At 32.0% G+C, this 15,877-nt stretch overlaps 1 protein-coding gene and 1 long non-coding RNA gene across 3 annotated transcripts in view; one reads left to right on the top strand and one right to left on the bottom strand.

Moving 5' to 3' along the window:
• Positions 1-201: 201 nt before the first annotated feature.
• Positions 202-3,660, bottom strand: LOC108756730 (translational activator of cytochrome c oxidase 1). The gene is made up of 4 exons (XM_018500748.1): positions 3,258-3,660; positions 2,388-2,634; positions 579-738; positions 202-412 (listed from the first exon to the last, which is right to left on the bottom strand). Exons 1-4 carry the CDS (start codon positions 3,436-3,438, stop codon positions 212-214), a joined length of 789 nt encoding a protein of 262 aa, XP_018356250.1. The 5' UTR covers positions 3,439-3,660; the 3' UTR covers positions 202-211.
• Positions 3,661-3,724: 64 nt separating this feature from the next.
• The window catches only part of LOC108756692, a 92,448-nt gene continuing 80,295 nt past the window's right edge, over positions 3,725-15,877 (top strand). Inside the window, exons 1-2 of one of the 2 annotated variants that reach the window (XR_001939855.1) lie at positions 3,725-3,837; positions 7,608-7,733. This is a non-coding gene — a long non-coding RNA (uncharacterized LOC108756692). Of the gene's footprint in view, positions 3,838-5,507; positions 5,583-7,607; positions 7,734-15,877 lie in introns of those variants that run through there. The other variant, XR_001939856.1, reaches the window with a different exon arrangement.

Raw genomic sequence — 15,877 nt, 5'->3', positions numbered from 1 at the left:
TAGACAACAAAATCTTATATCAAAATAGCTTGAAATATACGAGTACTTTATATTTCTTGTTCAAATTTTTAAAAATATATAATATACAAAATTTATATTTTCTAAATTTTTTAAATAGTTCTTTGATTATAATTATATCAAATGTATAAATGATTGATATCTTTTTTTATTATTTACACATATATAATTCTTTATGCTAAAATATCCTAAATTATGCTAAATTATCATGTATTTTATTGACATCTTCTAAGCTCAAAACTCTTTCGCGGATATGAGAAACAGCTTCCAAATCTGATTCATTTAATTCTATTACAATTTTTGGTGTATAATCTTCTTCTGCTAAAAGTACATAGTATTCACGATCTTTTAAAAGACCTTTTATTTTGTTTAAGAGCTTCGGATCGCATTTAAACTGTAACAAAGAAAACGTTAGTAAATAAATTGCAATTTTGACAATAAATATATATAAATTATAATGTTTTTCCATATGTATATACAAATATGTATGTTCTTCGTCACATATTTATAGCAAAAGATTTTATTTATAATTCTTTAGAATGTAAGTATTTATTGGATACCTGGAAATATTCCATATCATTTTCCATGAATTCTTCTACATCTTCCGCACCAATGTTAATAGCATCCTCCATAGCTTGTTCCAAATTACCTTTCTTTTTAACTATGATACTGCCCGTATGAATAAACATGTTTTTGACAGAAGTATTTGTGGTTTTTCCTCTATATATATAAAATTAAAAAATAAATATTAGATAAAAGACATATATTTTGAAGTATTTAATTCATGGCTGTTATATAAAAGAATTATATGTTGAATATAGATTATTATACTGGATGAGTCAGTTAAAATGTTATTGATTTATATCGGAAACAACGCATTTTAGAGAGAAACGTTTCATACACAAAAGGTGTATAAGCGACGTAAGAAAAGGACGTGTAACTAGTTTTACCTTGGGAAGTTGTTTGAAGATCACGTCATCATCAATTTCTTAAATAGAATCTCATATATTTCATTGCGTGTTCTTATAGCTTACTTCGAGAGCTTTCCAAAATACTATAATAAAATATTTTTATATTAAGTACTTTTAAAGTTATGAGGCATGAAAGTTACAGTGTAGCTGGAATTAGTATTACCTAAGATGTCTGACCGACGGATAAAATCTCTTGAATGTTGTTCAAGATCATGATCTAAATAACATTTATCAAGATCAAGGCCATTGGAGGTTCTTTTTATTTTCATTTTTGCACTACAAATTCATTTTTATGTAGAAATGAAAATAAGAAATACAATCTCGATGATTTTGACAAATGTTATCTAAGTCTTGAACAATTCAAGAGGTTTACCAGTTGATTGGACACCTTAGGTAATGCCACCGACGAGATACTATTAAAGACCTTCGGCCATGAACAAATTGTCGTGACTATTAATGGGGCCCAGGGATAATTGAGAAGAACGATAACATTACTGACAATTAATAAAAATTTATGATTATTAACATAATTATTTCGATGATACATTATTAAATTCGTGATTTTTTATTACATAAATGCTGTATAAATAAGTATGCATACTTTTAATGATATAATATCTTATATATGCCGAAAAATTACACTTTTTCCTCTGCAGTTATCATCTCTATTGATAACCAACCTCGGATGATATCATTAAAATCACAATTTTAAAAATCGAATATTATTAAGTTCTAAACATATGTACAAAACTAATAAATTATGAAATTAGTACCTTATTATTAATTTATTACTCTTAATCACTTAAATGTTAACAGGCACGCGAATTTTTATAAGTGCCGAAAATCTTTAATAGTATCTCGTCGGTGTTAATGCTAATACCGACGGCACTGTAACTTTCAAGCTTTATAACTCCAAAAGTATTCAACGAAAAAATATTTTACAGTGTTTTAGAAAGCTCTCGAGATAAGCTATTAGAATATGAAATGAAATATATGGGGTCCCATTTAAGAAATTGGTGATTATCTTTTTGCGATCTTGAAACAACTCTGCAAGATCAAACCAATGGCGCCATCTTATGTCCCTCTTCAAACCATATAGCTTTTGTATGAAACATTTTTCTCTAAAATGCTTTGTTTCCGAGATATAAATCTGTAACATTCTAACTGACTTATCTTGTATAATAAAGTAAAATTTTGTTTTCAAATATCCTAAGATGTTAGACCTCTTCTTTTCAGCTAAACTTCTTACACAGTCCACTTTTCTTCTTTTCTTATGTTGAAGCAAAAGATGGATGATGCAAGGAGTTTAGTTCAGAAAACAAGCTTAATATTTTGTATAACATATTTCGAATATTTATAAGTATATATACATGTTAGAAATATACATATTGTTCATACTTGGTTTTTTTAAGTTTTGAATTAAGCTCAATTAGAAAAGACTTGGGATTATCCGTTATATAACATACGAGCATGATATAACCATTTGGCCCACGAACTTCTATTACACCTGTTTGAGTCTTGTTTTTCCGTGCCTCCATTTTAGCGAGCAAAGACTTTATTGATGCTGCAGGCATGTCCGCCTTTTTAGCTCGTTCAATGACTTGTGATAATTTTAAATTATTACTTGGGTTTGTAGTGCCACCCTCTAAAAGAGATTGTTTTTTTCACAGTAGCATAATGCAACTAAGATTACATAAGCAAAACAAAATTTAATATTTGATTCAGAGATTCGACCATGTATGCAGAGATATTATGTATTTTGATGAATCTCTGAAACTGAATTCGATATCCAAATTATAATTTTTTTTTTCATTAGAAAATAGCTCGATTTTTCTGTATTTTAACAGTCAATTATGATCTAGTTTTTAATATACCTTAGGTAAATGAGAGAAAGTAAGTTCAATGATAATAAACAAGCTTATAAAGTTAATATGCAAATTGACAGGTTCAATATACGCTGAAAAATCAAACTATATTTCATCAATAGGAAAAAATTGTAACATGAAGCGATCTTCCACATTGTATTCAGTTTTACAGTCAAAATACATAGTTTAATCTCCAGATCAAAAAAATTTTTGGTGTTAACCTGTGTTGTTATTCATTGCAATAAAATTAAATGCATTTTATAGCAAACACACTTACAAAGTACGTTACAAAAATATATTCAAATAAAGCTATTAATCACGCAAGTAAAATCTGTTTGGTATGCTTCGTATACATATATGGGATTTTATTTTAATAAATATAACATAATAAACATTACATTACCTTGTATTGCAATCATCATTTGTATTTTCAGATGATGAAACAATACCATCCGTTTATTATCATTTTCTTCTTTTATGTGCTTTATATTTTGCCATTTGCTATGACCGGCAAATCTTTTGTTGTTTTTAGATAAAAAATAAATATGTCTATTGAACAGTAATCTGTTGAACATTTGTGTCATTTTTGAAAAGGGTTATGGTGCATCACGTAGCAGACGACAAGGTTTTAAAGTCCAATGTTTACGATGATAAAAATCGATCCTAGATGCACTGAACTATATATACACTGAAATGGACATCTTCGCAGTGATGCATAGAAAATCATAACATCAATTGATCAGCGCCATTTTAATTTAGTCAATATAAGAGCGAATCAGAAGCTTTCAGGTGCTCATGCGCACTTACGCTTAGTGTTTAGTGAGACGCATATGTCAGCAAGATCATCGTGTGTGGGATTATATCTGAAAAATTACTTTGAAAAATTATAAAATCGCGTAATTGTAAAATGTGCAAAGCATCAACATGAAGTGTTATGTGCCTGGGTGTGAGCAGAGAAATGAAAAGGACATTTCATTTCATAGGTAAGAATTTTTGTATTAAATGTATCAATTCCTGCATATGTGTTAATAATGTAGGATATGAAAAGTATTATTAATATTATTTTATTAAATGTACTAATAAAATTGAAGTGATATTTTTTTTAATCAAATTTTTCGTATCATTCATGTCCATATAGATTTCCATACATCGATAGCACATCGATCGATATATCGATCACAGCGCGCGCGCGAACGCTTCTGATTCGCTCAAATATTATCTTAACTAAAATGGCGGCTGATCAATTGTGGCACCGATAAGATACTATTAAAGACCGACATTCTTATGGGAGTTCGCGTTTCTTGTGAATATTGAAGTGATTGAGAGTTAAAAACTGATAATATTGTACTTATTTGACTAGAAAAAGACGAAGGGTAAGTTGAACCCAGATTAAAGTTAATCTACATTGGTGGAAACGGGCATTGACTATCAACCATGATGGAATTGTGCTGCTTTTGGCCATCCGGCAATGGCGTTTTTTCGGTCTTATATCTTAACTCTTATTAGAGGAACTCTAGAATTGATTAATCGCATTGATTATATGACCAAATTGTTCAAATGTGATTTGTTAATTCTTTTTCTGTTCGAAATCTCGGACCGATTTCTAGCATCGTGGACATTGAACTTAAGGCCAATATTAAGCCTTGTCTACAATAATCGCATAGATTGTGTCGCATGTCGCGAGTAGTAGCATCGCAGGAAAATTTGTCGCATGCTGCAAGAGTGTCGCTAAATGAGCATCCACACTAGTCACAACAATTGTTTGTACATAATTTAACAATAGATTCTAAACATCAACTTGCTGTGCTGTAATTGGCTGAGCTCACGCCTGTCACAGTCGCAGAAAGTTGAAGTTGCCTCAACTTCGTACGACAAGAGTATTCTCCATACTCTTGCGACTACGACAGTCATGCGACTATATGTGATACTTCTGCGACATTTCATATGACATGCGACACAGCGCTTATGCGACTATTGTAGACGAGGCTTTACATGCGCTTGTTTTTTTTCGACAAATTTTTCAAGCTTTTTAATTGGTTATAGAACAAAAAGATCTGAAATCCTCTTTGTCTCGCAGCTAATTACCACGCTTGAAAAATTTGTCATACAACAAAAACGATGGCCGCATGTAATATTGGCTCCAGTCTGTTCGCTTTTTAATTTTTACCAAATTATTATTGGTGTTTTCGGTCCGATCGGGGCCGTGTTTATTATTCCTAGTTCAGACTGGAGACGCAGCAAGCATCAAGCAGTGGAGTAAGAACCAACCAATGATATTTTTTATGTTATTGTAAATATCGCCTCGTTGATTGGTTACTGCTTCGTTGCTTGACGCTTGTCAATCTGAACTAGGCATAAATTAAAGGTGTCTTATTTTCACCTGCTGATATTCGAAGCTCATTTTTAACATCGAAACAAGTCTCGTGATCAAAATTAACGCTTAATATTTGTCAATTTTTATCGTGTGACTTGTGCTTTGATGCTAAAAATAAGCGTCGAACGTCAGCATGAAAAGACACCTTAATCCTTGCAGTGAGTGCTCGCGATACGGCGGCCATGTTGATTTCGCGCCATTTGAAGCTTGAAGTGAGATCGCTCCGTGCCTCTCCCGTGTTTTTCGTCGGAAAAAAATGAATCGCGTAGAAAAAAATGAGTGTTCCTATAATAAGAGTTAATACAACGAAGTCGCGACTTTTGATTGATTGCCTAAATCCGCCATATGTAACAGGTTAGTCAAAACAAATGCGAATTTTAGTTTCTCCATAGAATTGAACGTCACATTTACGTCACAATAGTCAGTCGAAACAAAATATGTTACTGGAGATCATGTCTGTCTAGGCATGCGATCGGATTTACGCATTAAAACACAACGCTTCAAAATCTTTTCATCCTCGTTTGTCAAATGTTAAACAAAGACAATGACGAGCGTTGCCAGCATGAATTGAACCACGGCCCTAATTTGAGCTCCGGAGCCAAAACGCAAAACCATCGACGTGAAAAAATTCAATGTTAGTAAAATTTTAGAACTACGAAGTGTTGATAAACGTCACTAGGCTGCGTTCCCACTTAACGTTCGCTCATGGAATCATTTCATCCTTGTGTACCGAATGTTAAACAAACGATACTCGCGAGCGTTGCGAGTGTTAAGTGAAACGAAGCCTTATAGCATTTTTCACTGGCAGAACTGGTGCGCATTCAGTGCGCATTAAAGTTGTACATTTTATCTAGTCTGACTGTAAGAGATCTCAATAAAATACCCAATGTATATTTTATCAAATATCACAATAAAATGTATTAAGGATTTCGTGGTTTAATTTGTTTTTATATTTTTATTAAACGTATATTTTTATGTCGATTTGTGTACAACGGCTTTAAAGCGCACTGAATACGCACCAGCTCTGTCAGTGAAAAACGCTATTAGATTGCGTATCAACAGTCCCCGGAATCTTACATTGAATCTTTTTGCATTGATGGCTTTGCGTTTAATTGGCTCCGAAGCTCAAATTGGACAGGCCTGCTGTAAGTTGTCATAACAAAATAGTACATGTTACAAAAACCATGATGTAAAAAACATATAAAAGCTTGTATGTAAAAGCTTTTGACAACGCCACACTACCATGACATTGTGACATAATAATACTTATGATGAAGCGGACATTCGTACATCATCATAATTATTGTGATGACATTGTAACTGTGACGTTTAAGCTATGGAGGTAATATTTAAAAATAAAAAAATAAGACAAGTGTCATATATAATTATTAATACTGTAAACGAAGACAATACTATAATATTTTCTTTTTCTGATGCAACTGATATCAATAAATATTTAATCTTATATTTCGTATATCTTCGACAACGTCATACATGCATAGACAATTCATTACATTTAAATCCTTAAAATACAAGATACAATTTGATAATTCATCTGTCCAAATATGAATCACTAGAATCCGTCCGTTTTTTTCACCTATTCAGATACTTATTCGAATGTTACCCATGACCCATGTATCACTCCATTCTTGTTGTTTATAATACATTAGACAAGGATGATATGACACCTGGGTAGCATTCGGGTAGGAATCTGAACATACCTTAAAATGGTTCAAACAATCTCTAAAAATTCACTAACATCCCAGGTAGCAAGATGTCGTCTATTTAACGTCGTTAATTAGTCATTCTTATGACGCATGTGACAATTAAAATGACGTCCAAACATTAAAAATAACGTGGATTGCAACCCGGCCTGAGACATCTGATGTCTCAACTTTTGAACTTTATGTTGTTTCATATGGCCCAACAATTACTTTCAAATTTGTATTTAGTTAAATTTTTAGCTACTTCAGCAAAATTGTTTTTTGCGTATAATAATTATAGCAACGCAATTCTTTATAAAAATATTTTTTGTCAAATTGATCAATTAAGAATAAAAATTATTCTATATTTTTTCAATATAAATTTTATCGAAAACCATGTTGAATTTGTACCCTTCTTTGTGATTGCTGTTATGACAAGCATAAATAAATATAATAAGAAACCGTGTGTTAAGGTTTATTAGAAGGTTTACTTCGTGATAATTACTGAACGTAATTAACTGCAGCGCTCTTTTCTTAGACTTTCAGAAAAAAGAGAAATCAATTTTGTCCCCGCATCAAAGAATCCACCTCGTGAATTTGCTATTTGACACAGCCATGACAAACAGAAATAAGAGTGCATGGAGTAAAAGTTTATTTACACACCTTTTTCCCTCAGGTTAATCACTGGCGGTGTGGCACGGGAATCAAAGGGAACAGTGCGGAGAACCCCATCCACACAGTTTCAAAGGAACCAGCGGCTACAAAATTAACACGATTAGGCTGGCGGTGGACTCGCTCGGGGGTAAGTAAAAAGAATGGCATCGAACGATCGAGTCGACTAAATTTAGAAAGTCGAGGGTGAAGGCGCTTAACAAACCGGTAAAGGGTCGATATTTAATCCGCGCAGTCTTCATCTTAGAGGTCATAATGGACTTTGAAAAATTGTCGGTTTTAAGCACGCAATCCCAAATAGCATAGAGAGTTCGAAAAGAATTTAAAAAGAATTCTGTCATATGTCATTAATTATAAGTTCACTTTTAGATGCAAAAAAGAATTCTTTTTGCATCTAAAAATGAACTCAAAATTGATGACATATGACTGAATTATTTTTGAACGTCTTGTGCTATCTGAGATACTAGGGTTATTAAAGATGTAATATCTTTAAGACATCTTATATCTCCCTTTGATATTCATCCGTAAATTATTGATATTTTCCCCTTTGATATTTATCCGTAAATTATTAAAATTTGTAGTTAGTTATTCGTTAATTGTAATGGTTCTTTGCAATATATTTACTCAATGAATATGCAATGAATATGCGACAATATGAAAGCACGTATGTACTATTTTAAATGTATTTCATTGTCGTTATTTATGTAATTTCTAAGGATACACCGGATATCCAGAAAATATCCGGTATTATCTAGCACTTTTTTACTATCCGACCGAACAGTCAGATATCACTATTATCCAGGGAGGTATCCAGTTAAAATTTGATATTATTAAATTGTTGATTTTTTCTTATACATATATGTTCTAGAAATGCATATTCATGATGCTATATCTTATACATTGTCGCAAAATTACAATTTTTTTCCCTATAGGCTTTTTTTTTATAAGATTTTTTCAGAATCCGGTCGCATATCCGGAAAATGTCGGATATTCGACACGAAGAAATTGTCTTCTCGGATATCTGATGTTACATTCTGCTCGGATATCCGGTAATTTTACGATCCGGTGCATTCCTAGTAATTTCCTCTTTGGCACGTATTATTAATAGTCAAATAATTTAATACGATCTATTTAAGAGCTATTGCGTTCGTCGGGTTAATCTTACCTGTAACGTAATAGGTGGATAAGGTTATTACAAGTTTATCCCCAAAGTTTAATTCACCAGAATCATTTGATTTTGAATTGCTACGTAGCTCTGTAATTAGACGTTAGTCGATCCAAATTTCAGGATCAATATTATCCTTCATCGTTTTTATATGTGTTATATTTCTTATTTAACTTTCTTGAGGCTTCCACGGGCACTTTCTGTACAGAAATTATGCGTAATTTAATTTCGCGTATTATATTATCAGGCTGTTCTTTGCCCTGATGAAGTGAATGTTCACGAAACATTGACATTCTAAAAGTGGATTTGAACACAGAGATAACCCGCGAAACGCATAATTTCTATATTTTTTAATTTGATATTTTATTACGCATACAATATATGAACATAATATATTCAAATTATAATGATATCGCATAGCATTTCATTAATAAATTACACGAGAAACTTGTGTACTGTTCCGTTATCGTATTAGTAAAGTTAATTAATAGTGAAGAGTGTATATATGTATGTCCGATATCAATCATTCTCCATCTCATCAGATCGTTAGTCATTCGAGATGGGTCACAAGTGCTCGACTCTGGTTACAAGTAATGGAATAATAGCGACTAAATGTAGATCGCTATTGTTTCTATAAATGACCACAATTTTTTAGTTAAAATAAAAAAGATATTCTGATATATTGATTGATGATCTTTTAGCTTCTAAATTTAATTGATATGCAATGTAAAAGAATAATTGTCATTGAGATTTAATACAATATAAAAAGTGTACGATAAAAAACACTATAAAACATTATTTTGGATGAAAGAAAGCTAAATATGAGGTCAAAAAAATATTGAAATATTGAATATATAGAAAATATTGATCCTCTTTGTAAAAAAAGAAACGTAAATAAAAAATTAATATAAAATGTACAGAAATATACATATAGAAAATATATATATAAAAATTAAAAAGTTATATTAGATACATCTTTTCATTACGAAATGTTGCTTTATATGTATATGTCTTTAAATTTAAATGTATATTATTTTTTTGTAAAATAGAGCTATCAAAAGATATCATTAAGAGCGAGGATACTTAATACAGATTCTTTATATATTTTCTATAGTAAAGGAAAGAAAAATTTGGTATAGTCTGATACTTTATCATTTTAAAATTAAAATCTATATGCAATTAATACCTACTTTTTAAATATTTAGTTATATTTATATTGACGAAACATAATTAATAAAACGTAGAAATATCGGAGTATTAAAAAAATTTTTCTTATCGAAAAAACTGAATTATTTCGATAAAAAGCGACGCGTGTGAATAGTACACTTAAATTCGCGCAAATCGACAGGTCGTTCTATCAGAATAAAAAGCTTCGGGCTTAATGACCGTCGCGCGAGTCTCTTCGTCTTCTCGCTCTGATTTTTGCCGAGCACGTCCGTTTTCTTTCCCTACCGTGGGTATGTCGTCGTCAGTGCGTATAGGTGTACACGTCGTGTTCAATTTTATGAAGGAGGACGCGTGGGGGTGCCGACGGGGATGGCGACGTTTAATAAAGGGCGTGGGTATGTGTATATATGTGTGTTAGGGGTGCTAGTTAGCACGGCGCTTGGCGCCGTCGACGACGTCGCCGTCTGGACGCGTATAGTCTCTCTTCGACGTTCTGCACCGACGACCTCGTCTTTTAAAGCACACACTGACGCACAAACGATGCTTCTTTAAACAGCGATCCAATGATACGAAATAAAGTAACTTGGCGTTCAGTTGATGAGTACACCGACACACCGCGTGCATTCTCGAATATAACTAAATAACGAACTTAATAAATGAATAAGACCATCAAGATGCATGGGATTTTATTCGTTCCATTGCGTAACATAATAGGATCGCTACGTGTTCAAGCATGGAAGATTATAAAGTTTCTTCTTCTTCTTTTTTTTTTTTGTTTTTTCCCGTTTATTTCTCGAGTTTGCACTAGTAAATATGAGGAAAGGCAAAAATGACTGAGAAATAAGTAAATAAGTATGAATTATAAAGAATAATTTATTTAATATTATATAATATAAGAATAATTTATATAATATAATATTATATTATATAATATGTAAATGCTCGAATTTCTAACAGCTAGGCTACAATTTCTCAAAATATACCTGTTCTTACATTTTTTTTTTTAAATATTGCAAGTTTATGTAAAATTGCATTCTTAAGATTTTACGTTTATACGATCGACTTCTTTCCATTCGTCAATCGGATGAATTCTTCTCTGCTAACGGACATTTTACTGTCAATTTTTGAGGATACTTTGACCTACCGTACGAGTTATTCAATTTTCAATCCGATATAGAAATATCCAATATCGATTGAATCTCGTCTCGTCGTGCTCGCGGACGTTTGCTCGATCATCCGGTGTATCTGTACTTTCAATTGAATAGGTTACTATGCACACTACTCCAGTCTTTATTAGCCGGCCGTGGTAAAGGGAGAAGGTCGGTCGGTTTGCACGTAATCCAAGTTAACATTCGGGGGATTAGAACTTCCTCCCACCCGTCCTCATTCGTATATTCTGCCCCGCTTTACCCGGCCCTTCGCCGCAGTCCGCCGTATTTAGTCAGCAGTAAAAGCTTTAATGAAAAGGATCTTGGTTTCACGAGGCACTAAAATCGGTTATATTGGCAGCGAGGAGAGAGGTTCGGCGAACGAACGCCCTTTATCGAACGATCACATAAATGCAACCCCGTCATCTCTCTCTTCTTTCTCTTTCCCTCTCTTTTTCTTTATCTCTTTTCCTGTATCTCGAAACTGATACAAAACTTTGGATTAAAAACACGTTCGGGGAAGCAACGTAATATAATCGTGAAGAAAGCTCGATTGAACGAAGTCTTCGACTATGTAGGTAATACGTACGAATAAACAGCATAATATTCGTTGATTCATCGTTGCATCGTTCTCTTCTTCAGTCTGAAGGATTATTATACATAGACATGTACAACGCGAGATGTTTTAATTTGCAAAAATGTCGCGGCGAGGCGTTTTGTTAAAATTGCGACCTGCAGACCAGCATCTCCAATAATTGATGTACATGTAATTATAACTACATACGCGCGAAACTTGCATAAATTGATGTATACGTCAGCAATGGCACATTATCGATATCACGCAAGTATTGGACACTCATTATCGTAAACGTCGACGCGGCGACAGACAGTGTTGTCTGTCGATTGTAAGTCTTTCCTGATACTTTATCCTCCACAATGTGCTTGCGAGTTTAACGGCGTGTTCCCATCATTTATTAAATTAACGATCAGTCATGAAGCTCACCTTTATTGGATGCTTTTGGGTGAGCATATGGGAAATAGCGGTGGTTCTAAAGCTACAAGCTATATCTTAAATGGAACAACAGCGAAAGCCTATTAATATTATTGTCTACACAATTAATTAATTAATTAATAATATGTTACATTTTCTAAATAAACGTGGTACACAACAAAAATAATATACATTATAAATTCTTATGAATTGTTAGAAAAAGTTACGCGCGATTTTTCATCTGAGCGTCTTGTTTCTATGAAATTAGTGCCCCGTTTTCCAAGTTTTAATGTAACTGATTAAAATTATAGCTTTTTCTTAGAATATTATAAAATTTCTGATATATTTCTTGTACTAAAGTTTCTGGCTGATAACGTTTCTTGTGCTATAGAAAAAGAGTTCTAGTGATTAAATGTATAAAAACTAGAAGTATTAAAAATGATATCTTAATTTTATGTTTTAATTATGAAAATTGATAATAAAACTTTTTATCTTAATCAAAACCGATTTTAATTATAATTTTTCAACAGAATTCTTTGAATAATATTTAAAATTAAAGAAAAAATACTAAGTGTCTAAATATAAATTTAAATTCATGAAAACTACGAAAATTGTCACATAAGAATTGAAAAAGTTAAAGAAGTTTATTATTTTTTATTTTTATTGTTTTGAGTCAAGTTAATTGCCACGATTTTTTAAAAATGTAACTTTAGAATGTCTTGAGAAAGAAAATAAATATTCAATATATTCAATATAATTTTATAAATAAGGTAATTAGATCCTAATATGATCCAACATGATCTACACGCTGTTTGTATAATTGTACGATGAATTTAACAGATAGCACTAGTAAATCATGCAGGCTGTCTGTCTGACTCGATCATCAGTTTATTGCTCAGTTTGTTTATTCTGTAATTGCAAAGGAAAATTTAGAACGTTGTGGTTATGATGCAATATTTCGTAGGTAAGAAATTACTTTTTATAACTATCAAGAGATAGTATTACTAACTCTGATAGTGCATATTATTGTAGTTTTATATTTATACTTCACAACTTTGCTCTATATATATTTATACAAGTAGCACACAGCGTTTATAAAGCGTTAACAAAACGCTAAAAAAGCGCATATAATTGCTTTTTGCAAACTAGTTGTGCTACTTAGGTTTACAATTTTGTATGTAGTTTACATTTTAGTCACGACATTTTGTTTATAACTAAAGAAAGAAAATTCTTTGTAAGATAGAGACAAATAATATAGTTAACCTAATAATAAGTATATCCATCGACTGTAACAATTTTTTTAGCACTTCTGTACTTGCATGGATTTTAATTCATCTATTAAACATTTTGGAAATAAGTAAATAAATAGAAAAGTAGTTAAATTAATAAGTAAAAAAGTCAATATTTGGAAAATAATTCTTTCTGAATTTTTATATGGCAGTAAACGTATCAATATTTTAATAAACTTATAATCTTATAAAAGTAACATTGAATTACTTTATTTTTCATTTCTTTTACATATATATTTTTTTTATGAAAAAGAGACAAACGTATATTTACATTTAGATCCAATATGCTCTAAATGCTTCTTTTACTTAAAGTCCTTACTGCGCCTTATATATTTGAAAATGTTTTATTTTTAATATTTAGAAATGTTTCTTGAACGTTTCTGAGTTTAACCATCACTTTTCAATATTGAATTTAGCAAAAAATAAGAAAAATTGCAAAGTTTGTGTAACCCGTATAAGGTCTTGTTATTTTATATATTTATATTGAAATACGTTTTGTAAAAGATAGCAATTAGTTTCACAGAGAAAAATGCTTGGTTTTTATAAATCCACAGAGAAAGTGGTAGTAAAAAAAGGAAAACGGATTCTGCATGTTCCGTTTATTCAAACGGATACATGTTATTAAAGATCTTATGGCAACAATTCTAAAAGTAATATGTGTCATAGTGTCAAAAATATCGTAAAATAGAGTTCTCGCGTTTAAATTAAAATTGGTTTCTGCTTAATTGAAGAAAATTATCGGAATTACGTGTAAAAGGGCAATAAGCGAGTATTGGGGTATGATTTATCATAGTAATCAGTTGAATTATAGAATGGCATTTTATCAGATTAACAGATAATATTAAGGTCATTTGAATAATAAAATAGATTATTGGATTTTCCTCCAAGTTATATTCTTAACTCATAAATAGGTTTTCTTAATACGCGTTTTATAAACGTTACTGGAAAAATGAGATGCTACACGGAAAGAATGGGTTTAAATGGAATATCTAAAAATTTAGAGATAAACATAAATCTGCAAATAATCTTGTTGAATCATTAAAATAATTATGTAAGTAATTCAAGCATGCTGCAAAAAAGGTTTGATATTCTAGTAACCAGTTTGAGTCATACATAATATTATTTTGATAGTCCAACAAAATTTTTTTCAGATCTGTATTTAGCTAAATTTTTAGATATTTCAGTAAAATCGTCGTTTCTGTCTATATATATTTATACATGATAGAAAGATTAAAATCACTTTGGTATTATTCTTCGAGCTTCCTTCGTATAGTTGATACGGTTGTTCAGTCGCTTGGCAGAACATTAACACTGCCAAGAACAGTTCGAACATATCTCCTCTTTTTGTAACTCGCGATTTTCGGATTTCATCGAAAAACGTAGTAAATTCATTTCACATATGAAACGCGAGAATGCGATCTGGTAAGCGAGAGAGTATTTCAAATGCCATCGCGCGACGCCATGTATATATAAGAAACATGACTAGCCAAAGGCAGACAGCTAGCGCCGGCAAGAAAGAGGGAAACGGAGACTCTTCCTAGCAGAGGAGAGTATTTCATCGTTCTTTCGTGGATTTTTTGCGGTGGATTCTTGCCAAGTCCTGGGCGGGTATTACCTCCTTTGAATCTACCTCGAACAAGGCTTGATCTTTAAGACGCTCGAGAGTTAGGTTAGTAATTTGCGGATTATACGAGCAAGACGCCCGGAGAGGGATAGCAAGTGAGGAAGAAGCTGGGGTAATAGAAAGGAAAAGAAATAGCATTGCTGGTGAACTCGGCCGAACGATAGTATGCACCCTCGTCTGTAATTCTCTGACCTTTTCTCTCCACGTTTTCTCTCCCAGTTTCTCTTTCTGTCTTTGCCACTCTTTGCCGTCACTCGCCCTGTTTTCACCCTGTCTCGTTTCTCAGTCGTCGTCTCGCGCGATTCAGCAACTGTAGAGCAGTCGCGAAAAACTTTCCATTTCAATAACTATAGTAATGTGCTATTGACTCATGGACGAAATATACTTGTCCTTTGATGATGATGATAGCAATTTATGCTACATTCTATACTTAATCTTTGATGATCTTTAGATACTCTATAGGTCCATCACTAGAGTCGTTGATAAGGGATCAAGATTATAGAGAACTTACAAAGCTTCGTTTCCTGAATGTGCTGTAATTGATCGGCTTCCTCCTTCTCCTTCCTCAAATGAGTTTCAACGAGTGCGTACTTGCAACAAACTCGTAGATAGTGCATTTCTTCGATAAAAAAATTATTATATTATTCAGCAAAAATTGTTTCATAAAAAAGCATGTATAAATATTATATTGTATATACATAAACTATACAGGATATTTGGAAAATAATGATAAATCTTTCGCATAAGAGCAAAATGGACTAGACTAAGAAAAAAAGTCCTCGACCTTTTTGCAATTTTCGCAATAGTTAACAAGATATTAATTGCTAAAAATTGCTGAAAATTGGTCTTCAATAATTTTTTACTCAAATACTTTATTATATAAATTTTTT

Source organism: Trachymyrmex septentrionalis, unplaced genomic scaffold (assembly GCF_001594115.1).
Source record: "Trachymyrmex septentrionalis isolate Tsep2-gDNA-1 unplaced genomic scaffold, Tsep1.0 scaffold13, whole genome shotgun sequence".
Taxonomy (NCBI): Eukaryota; Metazoa; Arthropoda; class Insecta; order Hymenoptera; family Formicidae; genus Trachymyrmex; species Trachymyrmex septentrionalis.
Note: the sequence above shows the minus strand (reverse complement) of the source record. Positions and strands in the feature narration are given on the sequence as shown.

Excerpts from the sequence above, each read along its gene's own strand:
- LOC108756730 (XM_018500748.1), bottom strand. The coding sequence starts at position 3,438 with ATGACACAAATGTTCAACAGATTACTGTTCAATAGACATATTTATTTT. Across the intron at positions 2,635-3,257 it reads AATGATGATTGCAATACAAG|AGGGTGGCACTACAAACCCA; the intron begins GTAATGTAATGT and ends AATCTCTTTTAG. Across the intron at positions 413-578 it reads ATGATATGGAATATTTCCAG|TTTAAATGCGATCCGAAGCT; the intron begins GTATCCAATAAA and ends TCTTTGTTACAG.